A 14,466-nucleotide genomic window follows, 5' to 3' on the forward strand; every position below is an offset into this window, starting at 1 on the left:
TCTCATTTTACTCCATTGCAACTCAACACACTTCAAGAAATGCTTCTTTTCTTCTTGCACAGCTTTCCTTGTTAACAATGCGAGTGAAAGCTTTACAAGCGGAATACAATCAATGGCAAAAAAGAACTCCTGAAAGTAAGTAACTGCTTCCATGTAAGGTATACTTAAACTTCTGCAAAGTCTCTTTCATCTAGGCATCTTAAACTGTGTATATATCAAATGTCTGCTGGTTTGTATTTTTGTACTATACTATTAAAACATTAAATTAAATACTTCCCACAGTAGCATGTATGTTTCATTTCTGTATTCTTCTGGTACTTCGGTTCTAAGTGAACTTAGAATTCAAAGTGAATTCTACTAAATCTTATGATTCTGGACAAATAAAATGCATGATTCATATCACCATTCATCAGTCAGTTAAATGGAAAAATAACTGTTAGCAGATCACCTATCAAAATAACAAAAGTTCTGTATGCTGTTACCCTCCTTAAGGTTTCTCCTTTCTGTGATTGTTTCTTCTCCGTCTTCCATTTGTATTTCCTTTTTAGGACAGAACTACTTTGGCAAATAATTTTGTCTTTTAAGAAGCTGATATATATTTTATCTTTCGAAGTACTGCTAGCAAACTAACAATAATTCACCCAGACATATTTTTAACCATACATTCTTTGATTTTTATTATTAATACTTCACAAAAGTGTGTTGTATTATGACGTACTAGCTGAAACTTTGAAGTAAACCTTTAGCGGTAAGCCCATTACACTATAATAAAATATCTACTTTTGATTTAACAGGGGTCAGAGATTTCAGGTCAAGAAAATGTGGTAAAAGACATTTCATTTTAACAACACAGGAATCCAGATCACTTATTGATCCTGAGAAGCACAGACCACTGAGACAAGTAGTAACTCTTATATTTTGTTAGGCATTATCAGTCAAAAGGTATAAATTCCTCAGTTCTTCAAAATTCTTTTTGTACATAAGCAACAGTGCTGACTGATTTCACTCTGTTGCAAGGCTGATGTGGCCAGATACTGAAAATAAAACCATTCAGAATCTAAGTGTGAATAAAGTAATCTGTTTTTTCACATCTCCCATTTGGAGACTCCTAAGTAGTAGTTCACACTACATTATCATTAGTATTCTGGTAGCACCTTTCAACCTAGTAAAACTTAGTAGTTAATCTTTAAATGGATAAACTGACTTATTTGAATATTTTTATGCCAGAAGAGGCTTGTTCTTTTTAGTGTTTACAAAATGATAGTAATCTGTTTTAGACAGCAGATGGTAATTTCCAGTATTTTGTCATTTGGCCAAATTGGAATGCATTTTCAGATGAACATTTAAGTCACTTTTCCAGCTTCTTTTAAAGTTAATGTACTTGCTGCATACTGTGATCAAATAATAGGAGCTGGAAAAAAAGTTTTTCTTTCTTACAAATAGAATAGAATATTGGAATAAATTCATAGTTCATGTGCTTTGTACACCTGTCTCTAAGAATAGTCAGCCTCAAATGCTTCTTAGAGGTATGTAGACCAAAAGTATGACATTGAATGAATTTGGGAAAAACTAGTTCTTAGCTGCTGCTCATGAATAAGCTTCTGGCTTAAAGCAAATGAATTGAAAGCACTTAAAGTTTTAGTCTGGGTAAAATACCTGGAGATGTAAGGTTTTCCTTAGTAAAATATGTAATTATTTTAAACTTTAAGCTAATTTGCTTAAAAATATTCTTGGGGCTTGACCTATTTTTATTGGCTTGCTGACTTGGTTTGCTTAACTATTCATACTTGTTCCCAGGTGATAAGATTTAGATTAGACAGCTTGATTTTGTACTAGAGGAATGATTTATACATATTATAATGCAAAGAATATTTTGCAGCAAAAGCTTTGACTTTATGGCTGCCTTTCTGAGGTAAGAAAAAAAGTTGCTACTAAGAATTTGAATAGAGCTATAGTGCTTGTAAGCACAGTGGACTCCTCATTTTCATACATCTTCTCTCTCCATCTTGGCTCTTTTCTACCCACTGTTTGTTTTGAAGGAAGAATTATTAATTGAAAACATTGGCTGAATTTATCTAAAAAGGTATAGCAGAAATTCTAATTTCATACAATTTGCTAGTAGAGCATGCATGTCAGGCTGTCTTGTTACTTTAGTCTCTGCTTTTAGTAATGGCCGGTTCATTTGTTGTAAATGAGGGCACGTCAGCATTTCAATTTTAAACCTTATTTTCTGAGGTTATAACTTGGCAGTTCTACATTTCTTTGGGCACAATATTGGCAAACAGACTTGAATCCACAATGCAAATTTTATTTTTGCAAAGCTTTTACTTTAGTCTCTTGTTCTTTCTCAATTTCTGGTACTATTTATGTAGCTCTACAGCTGCTAAATCAGCTGAATTAAAACTTTTTAACAAGCATTTGGCTCATAAAGATAGAATTTAACTTTTACCTTTCCAAAATAAGGAAGTGGAAGCAACCATATTTTAAACCATATAAAACAGTTGTGGTCCCTGCATAATTTCTATTTTTCTTTGCAAAATATCAGTATTCTGCCAAACTCCATTTTAATAGGAGTTACTGTATAAACATATGCATAGCAGTTGCTTCTACATTCCTAGCATCTGGTAGTATTTTGCTTAGTAATTGTACTATGTATCACTAGGCAATTCTGTTTGACATCTGATTTTTGGAAGTGTAGCAATTAATAACTGAAGAAGATTTAACTGATAGTAGGTAGAGCAACCTGTGTTCTTTATAGCAGCAGCTGCCATAATGTGTTCTCCCAGTGTCTTACATCTGCATTGTTCTTTATAAATAAGGGTTAGTGATTTCTTTCCTAGCAAGATGTGGCCTTCTCTTCTAATACTCACACAATATGAATATTGAATGGGAAGCACGTACTCAGGGTTAGGTATCTAAAAATGAAGAAGTGTTAGAAACCAATAGTAGAAATTGATAATTCCAGGTAGTGAGGGCCCATGATAATCACAGGGGATGGGCAGGGGAAGGAGTTGTATTGGTTTCTTCAAATACACCAGTGAATGTCAATAGAAGCACACCAATGAATTTTATCATGTGTATGTAGGATATTCATGTCATTAAAGAAATCTTGCTCTAATAATAGCACAGACCACTACCTCCCACAGCTCTTAAACATAAGCTTGATTTGGGAGCACTCTACTCAAATTTTCTGTCAAATTTAGAGACAGTAATTCTCTATGTAAAAGGGATTTTATTGTGACATGTAATTTAATGGACTTTGAACTCAGTAGTTTTGCTGATTTTCATCTCAGAACAAACACTGCTTTTAAAAACTGCTGATCTAAGGCTTCTCAAAATTCGTGGAGATAACAACTATAAAATTACTTTACCAAAAAAGTACTTTTATACATTTATGAAATCAACTGGTTTGTATTTAGGAGATATTTAATGCTTTTATGAGAAAGTTAAGGTTTTTCCTTTTTGTTAAAGGAAAAGCTTTTCTTGAAGTAATTGGGATTAGAGATTCAGAGCCCAAGCTTGGACAAAAAATATCCCCATCATATTAAGATTTAAATCTGTTACAGTAGCTTTCATTTTTTCTCTTAATAGATTCAAATGCTTCAATTTTTCAAAAGTCACGTTTATGCAGATGCTGCAAGTTGACATGGAACTGAGAATTGACTGGAGTCCATTGAAGGCTATTGAATACAACAATTCACTTTTTATTCAGAAAATCCATGACCCATAAATTGCTGCCTTTTGCAGAAACATTCTGGGGAACATTACCACCACATCCTTGAATAGTACTGTACTTTCCCTTAAGTACTGCTATTGCTCTGGGTTAGAGTTAGGATACTGGCCTTGCTGGGCCTTTCCTCTCCCTACATGTTGCTGTTCTTCTGGACAGTAAGGATGGTGACTTGCTTTTTAAGTTCTTGAAGTCTGATAGGTTTTACAATCCTGATCAAGCATGTGGGAGGCTTTTCAACAAGGAACTGGAAGACTGGAAGAATTTGATTGCCCGCATTGGTAATGCTCATTGAATACCTTCCACTGCAAAAAACAGGCTTGAAGTACGACTGTACTTTGCATTTCAGTATTGTACCTATACCTATATACCTGAGCTAGTTCAAGTATAAAAAATAACATAGAAGCATTAATACCACACTGGTTTCAGTCTAATTTAACTTGATGAAAAGTGACAGTAGTTTAGCCCAGCAGGACACCACTGCTGCTGACAGCCAAGCTAGTTTTTCAGAGGCTACAAAAGTTTCTCTCTAGCCAGGTTGCTTTTCAATGTAAACAAGTCTATATCATCTGATGGAAAAAAAACCCAATTAATTTTATTTTTCAGTAATTTCTAACAATCCAGATGTACTGTTAGCATTAGGAAAAGAAGAGGTAAGTCTTTTTGTTTGTTACAAGGTAATTAATTTTTGTTGGGGGAGGGGGGGGGAGAGAATATATACAATTGTTGCAGGTTCCTATGACCACTCCGGTGGCGGACTACTGCTAAGATACTGTGTGTGTTTCTTCAGGCACTGTTGTAGTTGTAATGAATGATCTTTTAAATGGAAACTTTAAATATTGCATTTCATACCAATATAAAATAATGTAACATTATGTGATACACAGAAGAGTCAGTGTTCTTAGATCCAGAGTTCTGTGGCAATAATTTGCAAATAATTTGAGTTATTCCAGCTTTGGAAGAAAGAGAAAATCAAGACTGCCTTGGGGGTAGCATTGGACATAGGTATGCAACATGACCAGTGAATATTCTTGTGGCTATGGCTTAAAAAAACCCAAACTTCTGGTTTTCTTGTTCCTAGCAGGTTTCCTCCCTCTAGTATCACAACAGGGAACCCAACTGCTATTAAGAGTTGTTTGGTTGCACACTTTCATTTGACTGTATTGCGATGGCATATTTGATCTGATATCCTATTTTGTGGCCTGTCTTGTTGAGGATTCCAAATTTTTTTCAGATGTTGCACATATAGAGCATAATTGCTTCTGTAGAATATTTTCACAATTTTTGTGAAATATAAAAGTTCTCATAGTTTGTATGGAAGGAGACAAAATATATCCAAATCATAGTTTTGTATTAAAAAAAACATAAACTATTACAAATACTACTTTGTAGAACATAATGCATTAATGAAAGACCCAGTCCACTGAGAGTCCACCGTTCCCTATCTTCTGGCTGCAGTATTTTTATTTCTCCCTCTTTCCTCTCCCAATTATGTCCATATCACTGTAGGCCATTTAATTAATGGATGCAATTAGTCTTTCTTTGCAGCAGGTTTGTTTTCTGAGTGCTATATGCTTTATGTTGGTGCAATTAGCACGATTCTTTCTTGCAAGCAGTTGCAATGATTTAGACAACACAGCCCTGGTAGAGCAGATATCTTCTCCTCAGTCTTTCATGAGATGAGCAGTTCGTGTGTGTCCTCCATAGTCTGCTTCAGGTACAATCAACTATGTTTTACAGAGCTTCAATAAGACACTAATAGGCAACTGGTGACAGTAACATTTTAAATAGCTCCAAGTGGATTTAAAAAAATAGTGTGTCACTCCATAGCCATATTTTTTAAGAAATTACAGATAATTTTGGCCCTCTTTACCAGATTTACAGATGTAACCCTACACAGAACAAATACCACAGACTGGGTTATCTGCAAACTCTAGGTTTATTTTTACTTTTTTATAGTTGCAGAAAACAAAGAATGATCTTGAAATGGTGCTGTCAATAATTCAGTCAAAGAATGAACAACTGGAAGAAGATCTGAAAAGGTAATACAATAATGTGGACTTATGAATGCTGTAAGCTTTTTTTACCATGCATTATTTTTTTGACTGTCCAGGAAAACTACTCATCTGTTGTGCCATTTCCTACTTTTCATGTTTCAAAGAGAACAGCAGTGGCAGGAGGAACAGGAGCAGGTAGTAGATAATCTTAATAGAATTGAAGAAGAGATGGAAACCCAAACTGAAAAACTTCCCACAAAAAGGTATTTCTACAGTGTTTTTTTATTAAAGAATTTAAATATCAACAAAAGAAAATGAGCAAACAAACTCTTAAAACATACTCCTTGTTTTGTTAAAATAGATCAATAATAACTCAGTAATCCATATTTGAAACATGAAAAATATTGCTACTCTCTGCTTATATCCTGTGATTCAAGATGTTGAATTCACAACAATAGAAAATAAGGGATTTTTTTACTGAAGAACTTTTCAGTTATTTTATTGAATTTCATATTCTATTGCTATGTTTTTACTATTAATTTGAATGTTAGACCACTTCAACAACTGCAAAGTAAAATGTTGGAAGTAAAGTCGTATAAGGAAGGACTCTTGAATGCTCTGGGTGAATTCCTAGGAGAACATTTTCCCATTCCAGAGAAAGGTGGAAGTACTAAAAAGAAGGTAAGATTTTCTTAGTAACTATTTAAATTTGGAATGTGCAATTTCTGTTTAATTAGATGCAATATCTTTTTAAAGTCACTAGTATAGAATCTGCAGTTCTATTTTGAAATAAGTAGAGTTCATATTGCTGATCCTTTAGGTTTAATTGATATTTTTCAATTATGAATTATATTATTTAAGGCTGTTTGCAGCTGGATATTTTCTTTTTTAACGCGTATATCCTTTACCCACTGAGATGCATAGCAATGTATTGTATTTCTTACTGAACTGCAAGCTGTGCCAAATTTGGAAATGGTGATGGGTTCACTCCAAATTGTTCCATTTTCTTTTTTACTGGACTAGGCAAGTGGCTTCATATTTCCCTTGGCAAAGCAAATTTTAATTGTCTCACAATGTTTTTGGAACAATAATAAGGACAAGTGTTTATAATTATAGCGCAGTTTGGAATGTTAACCATCAGTTTCTGTTCAGGCTAACTGGGCCAAAAATTATCTTAAAAATTTAAGGAAAATAGGCAGTCAGGGAGTATTTTGCATAATAAATTCAAAGTCTGCAGTAAAAATAAACCTTTTACTGTTACTATTTGAAACAATAGTTACAAAAGCTACAAAAAAGGCAGAGGTTGATTTTTGGTTTCAGACACACTTAAGAATACAGAAATAGAAAGGATTTCTTCAATATAGTCCCCTGTTATTTCAGACAACCGCGTAATATAATTTCTTCAACATTATCATTGAGTTCCATTTTAAAACTAATTATTTTTGTTACTACTGTTTCTGTTGGGGTTTGTTCTAGTACCTCAGTACTGTGGTTAGAAACTATCTCCTAATTTCCAGTCTAAATTTGTTCATGTCTAACACAGATCCGTGTGTTCTTATGCCAGTATTGTCCCTAGAATAGCTCGTTCTTTCTTGTGTTTATTCCTCCTGATAGTTATAGACAGCAATCTTATACCCGCTCTTTCTTTGTATGTCTAATTGAACTAGCAAAGCTTTCTTGTTCTTATCCTGTAAGGGAGGGGGTTTTTTCAGTTTCCTGACTTATCCTAATAATACCTATTTTTCTCTATTTTCTTCAACTTGGATTCATCTTTTTTGTAACCTGGTAAAAACCAGTATTATAAACAAAACTACTAGATTACAGTCATCACGAAAGCAACTAATTACATCCTTGTCTTTTTCTTCCTGTGATTTCCAAATGATGAGCTCTGAGCTTTTAATAAAAAAAAGACTTGTTTTTGCACAGAACTACATATTTTGCACATAAAAATACCACACGAAGCCTTCAAGGCATGATGTCCATTTTTAAAGTCTAATTCAACCATCTTATTCTATCTTAGTTCTTCTGCATATCAATGTCTTCCAGTTTTCTGTTGTTACTAAATATGATACATTTTGCTCCAACATTAAGAAATTAAAGCTTCAGGGATTTAATTAAGTGTAATCTTTCAATCATGTATTTTCTGATTTCAGCCTGGTATGTCATCTCCCTATTTGCTGGTTTTTACTCATCTTAAAATTGTTCTAGGACATGCCTGTTCAAACACTGATGACTTTCCTAGATGCATTTTAAGCAATTATCTGTTTTTCCCATATGTATCATTATTATTTTCTTAAAAATGTATTTCCTATAATGAGATACACCAGTTTATTTGCTCTCATTTATGTATGTCGTAGAAAAATATAGGCTGGAAGTGACTTTAGGGATCTTCCATTCCAACACCATCAAGGTAGTGCCAATGTCAAAGTTAGATCGAGTTGTTCATGGTCATATTCAACTATGTTTTAAATATAAGAAACAGTGAATTCATATGTGTGTTTCAGAATTCTGACAAGATTTTATGTTAAGATCTCCTGCCTCAGAGCAAAATCAACTGCTTAAATTTTCTCAGCTTCTGTTATACTATCAGAAGTTCTTATTAGCTCCCCTGCCTTCATCTCTCTTCCATGCAATTTTTCTTATTAAAATCTAAAGAAAAAAATAATCACCCAAGGTGTAGGGATTAATCACCACCTACCTTTTTTTTAATTTTACTTAAATATAAAATTTATTTTGATAAATTTCCAAGCAAGATATTATCTTGTCTTAGTTTTAATTTTATTTATGCATTTCCTGAACTCTTAAATACAGTTTGTTTTCTGACAAGTCTTTTTCTTTCTTTTCACTCCCTGTGAATTCATAGCTGCTTCTCTATATTTTGACTCAGTTGGATCTCAATGGCTCAACTGCAGGTCCCATGTAATCTGCATCTAAGTGATTAACTAAAGGCAGGAGAGACAGCCATTTTCACCTATATTGTTTTCTTTGTTGTGTCAGAAATACAAATTTTTGGCATTAGCAATGAAATTTGCTGCCATGTTGATTTGGGGGAACACATTATTCACAACTATTATCAGCTTGGTTCAACACTCTGGAAGCACTAAACTCTTTTAACTCTGTACATCAGTAATTTTGCTTCACTTCATAGAAACTTCCCGTGTTCTCAGTAGTTCTGTGTAAGGGCAAATGTGCAAGGCTGACATCTGTGGGGCACGGCTCCAGAGTAGTCTGAACTGCTCCAAGCCTCGCTGTTCTGGTTCCAGCCTCCTTTCACCAGGCACCTGCATTTGGGAATGGGAGGAGACTGAATCACAGCAGCCCATGTTAGCTTCTGTTGCCATGGCCCAACACCTTTAGTATAGGTAGTGACTGAGGTAAGAATTATCTTGCATTTTAAACCTTGGATTAAAAAAAAAAAAGACACATTTTTTTCAAGATAAGAAACATCAGAAGTCATATGTTGAGGAATATTCTTTATGCCAGTCTATCTCATAGAAGGGAGAAGTTGCCTTTCAGGTTAAATATATGCTGAGCATCCTGCTTAGAAGTGACTTGATAAGCATTAATTAATTGGAGATATTTATTACATCGGTGACACTTAAAATATGTAAGTAATATAATTTTGCAAAGCAAGATATACAATGTATATTAAAACCCCAGCAAATTAAGTTTGCTAGTTCTGTAAGAGTGCAAACATCTTTACACTAATATCCTTAAGATTTTATTCTTTGTATATCAGTTTTAGTAATTACTGAAGTCATAACCTAATTTCAACTTTGAAACATTAATATTGAACCCACTACCTAAGTTACGAAGTAGTATTTTTGGCCAGTGAAATACAACAGCCAAGGTTACGAAGAATCTCCGTGATTGCCCTAAGGAACCTTTTGCAGCTTCTTAGTGTAGATTCTATTTCCTCAGCCTAGTATCAGGATAATGGCACAAAGATAGGCATTATTGAGACCTAGCTCCATGGTCTGCAAGGCTTCCATGGAGCAGGCACTATGTCCCCCTTGTGGCTTTCTGAAGGTGAGAATATTAAGAATTGCGACTGGGAAAAAAGGAGCCAGAGCTTGCCTTTCACGAATTATTCTTTATTGCTTGTATTCCTTTTCTGTTCCAGAAGTGGACTTTGTATAAGGTGCTGCACAGCTGTTAATATCTTAGGACTTAAGCTGACATACTCAACAGCAGTGCTGAGTAAGCAGTTGCCAGTGCTGTATTATCTCCTTTATTTTCCTGAATGTGAAATGGATGGGGAAAAAGGATAAAATTGAAAAATAAAAGAATCAGGTTCACCATGCAACAGCACAAGCAGCTTTGTTGGCAATGCTGCCTAAGGAATCCATATCAATTTATAGGCAAATGTCTTGATTTGCTTGCTACAAATGAAAACAAGTAATTTTCTAATTATATTTTTATAATTTTTTTTTTCATTTTTAACTATTTGTTTCTTAAGCTTGGCCTATTTTTTTAATTGACGTTGAAGTAAGAGTAAACAAATATTCATCAGCCAATCATGAAGAAATATTAAGGCAGTATGAGCTGAAGTCTTGAGCTGTGTCAAATTTGCATTGTAAACATTTTTCTAAAGTTCATGAAAAACATTTTTTTCCCTAACATCATATTCATAGAATGTTGTGCACTGTACTACATTATAAATATGTACTTGGTTTTAGTTAAATGTAAGCCCAGGTAGACACACTATGACTGCTTAAGATTAATCTTTTTTAATAATTGATTAAAAATATTACATTTAAAGTGTATGATACTGAACTAGTAGATTTAAATACTACCTTGTATTTCTGTCATGACTAAATCTAACTAAAAGTCTTCATCTATTGTGTACTATGCAGTCAAATAATTGTGTGATTATTTTTCTTTGTCAGTTAACATTTTTCCTGACTATTTAGTTTTGGGTTTTGTTAATTTGGCTGGGGTTGTGGTTGTCTTTGCAGAAGTCTTTCAAAAAGCCAGCTGTAGAACTGATAACACTGAATGAAATTTTAGAGGTAAGACTCTTTTGTTATGTAGAGACTTGGGGGATTTTCCAAAAATCAGATCTGTTCATAATATATTAATAAATAAATAACAGTATATGACGTATGGTTAAGATAGTTAATTGAAAAGTAGAATGTTTAAGAATGTTACATCAGATTTCTATTTTAATTCCTATCAAATTAAAAGCCCAATTTTTTACAAGAGATGTGGCAATAATTCAGATAACTAAATCTTCAGTTTAAGCTGAGGAATGATTATCCGTTATTTCTTGATTGAATGATGATCATTTTAAAGAAGTTTTATTAGCCTTAGTGGCTCATATTAGAGGAGACAAATCCTATGCTTAAGAAAAAAATGAATTGTTCCATTTCATGCTACACTTCATACTGTTTCAATAAAAGTATTTCTGAAATATAATACAATAACAGTTATAGAAGGATCAATTAATGTGTAGTCTTGCGTGTTATCTGGATTATCTCCTCGTATGAGGAAATCAATCAAATCAGATTCATGCATTTCCAATCGATTTTCTAAGTATGCCAGCATTGCTTAGTGTGTCTTTTTAATCACAGTGCAATTTATCAATTTGATTTGCAAAGCATAATTTTGAAGGAGCATTAAAAATCTTTTCACTAGCACTGTTCCTTCTTGTCTTCAATGTAGTGTTTGAAGTGAAATTTCCTATTCCTCTTCCATCCTCACTCTTCAGATGGTTTTAAGTCTTCCCTGGGTGAAAGAGTTTTTTCCTGAGGGAAAACTTGATGAAAAACAACTTCTTGGTATTAAGGTGCTATGATCACTATGACGTTGTACTTTAATTTAAAGCTCAGACTTTGGGCTTACATCATCAAAATCATTTTACGTGCTTCAAGTATCTCAGCATGCCTATTAATACCAAATTAGTCAGAGCTTGAAAACAGATCAGAATTTAAAACAGCCACATTCCTATGGAATTAAAATTTTAAAGCTCTTCTCATGCTTTAAAATTGCCCTTCATATTTTTCTGATAGTGTTAATCTCCTCAAAATGTGAACACATCCAAGTAATGTCTGACTTTCATTTGGAAGAACATAACTACTTCCAAAAATTCAGACTTATTTTTAACTGTCTTGGAGTAAACTGTCAATGTCCCTTATCTTTGTTTTATGGGAGGTTTTTTTTGTTGAGCAACTTGGTTCTAACTTCAAGTGCCTGTTCAATTTCAAAAGTGTTGGAATTGTCAATCTCCATGTGTATGTTTATTAAATAATGAAAGTGTACTTTTATAATAAATCCACTTTGACAAGCTAGGTGTATACATTTCTATTATTTAGGTATACCAGTACCTACTTCATTAAATTAGCTTAAGTAGTAAGCAAGCAGTAAACTTCTCTCATGCAAACCTCAGAATTTTTATTATACTACTTCTTATTTCAGTAATAAGCTGTAATTTTTTTACAAATTTAGTAATTCTTTTCCTTTTAAACAGTTTGACCATTATTGCTTTCTGATTGAGAATTTAGTGAACTAGTTTAAGATTTGAAAGACTGTTTACAATACAAATGTATGTAAAGTTACAGCAAGGCTATTTTGGAATATCAGATGTCAGAAAAGACTAAGTAGCAATTCATCTAAAATAATGCATTTGGAGTAAATACTCATAATTGGGGCAGATAAGTACAAAAGACAAACTGGAACAATTCTTCAGAATGTTCTGCAAAAGAAGAGCAGTGGTTTTTTTCTTTTCAAATTTTCTTTTAATAGCACTTGATGAAAAAAAGAGTAAAGTCTGGTAGTGAGGATTTTGAGGTTTTCTTTAGCAATAAAGAGGCAGGCAGAGTATTTTGTACCTACTGAAATTGGGAAAGCTGTAACATTTAGAAGCTCTGAGTAGAAAGGTGAAATATCTGGGATGAATAGAGAGAGCATAATGGGATAGGCAAGATTATTTAATCTGTATTGTGTGCAGTATTCCCCATGAGCAGAATTATGAGGACATAAACATGGTCTCCAAGAACAGAAAAATAATGTCAAAACTGATTTTTTTTAAACTCCATTAACTAATTCTGTATTTAGATAAGGAACAAAAGAGGAGTAAGGAAGCATCCAGAGGAGAATTGTTGTAAGGTACTTGTCATGCCTAAACAAGAAGTGATATTAAGAATTTGGATAATCCATTTATGAGATGAGCAAAAAGATTTGATGTGCAAATGTAGTGAAGTTAAAGTAGGACTATGATGTTTAACTTTTCACTGGTGCAGACTTTATTTCTAACACTCCCTACAGAAGGACACAAAATACAGGAAAAAGAATTATTCTCAATCTAAGACAGACTCTTTTTTTTTTAGATTAGCAAAATGAAATTTACAAAACTTTTAAGATAGACATTCTTTTCTGCTAAAATCTGAAAGAGTGAGGGAGAAATACTACTCGTTGACAGTAAGTCATTATGGTTTTGAGGCAAGGGATTCCAAAAAAACTAGCTTTCCGTCTTATTTAATGTTTTTAATCTTAAATTAACAGATACTGATTTAAAGATTAATTATATAAGGATTTATCCACCTTCATGTTCAGCTTTTTTAGGCATTCACTGTTACACTAAGAATTTTTGACAGATGGTGAAAAACTTAGTCTGGATAAAAGGATAATTCTGATTCTAATTGTTACATCAAAAAAGATGTTATAAAGTTAATTGGAAGTTCTTCATTTTACTTCTACCTTGAACAGGTCTTGCATTTCTCCTGTAGTCTTGTATTTCTTATATTGCCTACATAAGTGTCCCATTATAATAATTTGTATAAATTCAGTTAAAGGAGATAAAAATCTAGCTCTTTTGTTCATTCCTAAATCTTATCCTTTTGGTCTTCCAGATTCTTATAAAGCAATTAATGCGCACACCACATGACCCTTATGTAACAATCAATGACTCATTTTGGCCACCTTATATTGAGATGCTGCTGCGATATGGAATTGCCCTGAGACATCCAGAAGATCCAAACAGAATGCGCCTAGAAGCCTTTCACATGTAGTGTGACCTATGTGTTTATTTTAAACCAGTATTCTGACTAGAGGGCTAAGACATACTGAAGTTCTATGATAATCTTTTTTGTATCAGCAACCTCTTCTTCTTGGATGATTTGGTAATTTTTTTCTTTAATAAAGTTATTATTTGGGTGAAATATGAAGACAAACATTTTTACTTTTAACAGCTCAGTTACAGTTGGCTTTGTTTTATGGCAAGTGGTGCCAAGATTTGCAGTGTGGAGGGGTTTTTCAGCTCCTTTATAAGATGCAAATTCAGGTGATGCATAAAGACATTTAACCGTCCTTTTTACTTTTAAAAAAATATTTTATTCATTACTTTTCTCTTATGTTCCTTTCTTAGATTGCTTTAAGTCTTCTCCATTTCCTTTAGTATTTTTTTGTACTCTGTAGAGGCAAAATTTGTAATAACTCAGCTCCTGCTGTACATGGCCTTGTGAACATTTTTAACTAACAGTAAAGTGTCATCTCAAGAATGTAGGTTTTCTGGTGTGTGGTTTTTTTGGGGTTTTTTCCAGAGCTTTTGCAAACTTATTTGCTTTAAGATAAACACTTAGGAAAGATGATATATCTTTCTGTGCAAAGGGCTGCAGCTGTTGAGTGTGTTGTGAGTGTTGAGCATGCTTCCTAATCAGCCCATATTGTGTTATGCTATATTGCATAACAGTATCTGTCTTCACTTTTTCAGATGTAGTTTGTCTACTAGTACCCCCAAAT

The 14,466-nt window shown here is 33.4% G+C and overlaps 1 protein-coding gene across 2 annotated transcripts in view; it reads left to right on the forward strand.

Annotated features, from left to right (window-relative positions):
- The window catches only part of CENPK (centromere protein K), a 36,670-nt gene extending 22,465 nt beyond the window's left edge, over nucleotides 1–14,205 (forward strand). For both annotated transcript variants that reach the window (XM_049795395.1, XM_049795394.1), the window contains 7 exons: nucleotides 63–135; nucleotides 4,337–4,383; nucleotides 5,690–5,772; nucleotides 5,892–5,990; nucleotides 6,279–6,408; nucleotides 10,686–10,739; nucleotides 13,578–14,205. In XM_049795395.1, the coding sequence (XP_049651352.1) occupies nucleotides 63–135; nucleotides 4,337–4,383; nucleotides 5,690–5,772; nucleotides 5,892–5,990; nucleotides 6,279–6,408; nucleotides 10,686–10,739; nucleotides 13,578–13,736 (645 nt within the window). In that variant the 3' untranslated portion in view covers nucleotides 13,737–14,205. The remainder of the gene's footprint in view (nucleotides 1–62; nucleotides 136–4,336; nucleotides 4,384–5,689; nucleotides 5,773–5,891; nucleotides 5,991–6,278; nucleotides 6,409–10,685; nucleotides 10,740–13,577) is intronic.
- The last annotated feature ends 261 nt before the right edge of the window (nucleotides 14,206–14,466 follow it).

The sequence above is a fragment of the Accipiter gentilis genome, chromosome Z (assembly GCF_929443795.1).
Source record: "Accipiter gentilis chromosome Z, bAccGen1.1, whole genome shotgun sequence".
Classification (NCBI taxonomy): domain Eukaryota; kingdom Metazoa; phylum Chordata; class Aves; order Accipitriformes; family Accipitridae; genus Astur; species Astur gentilis.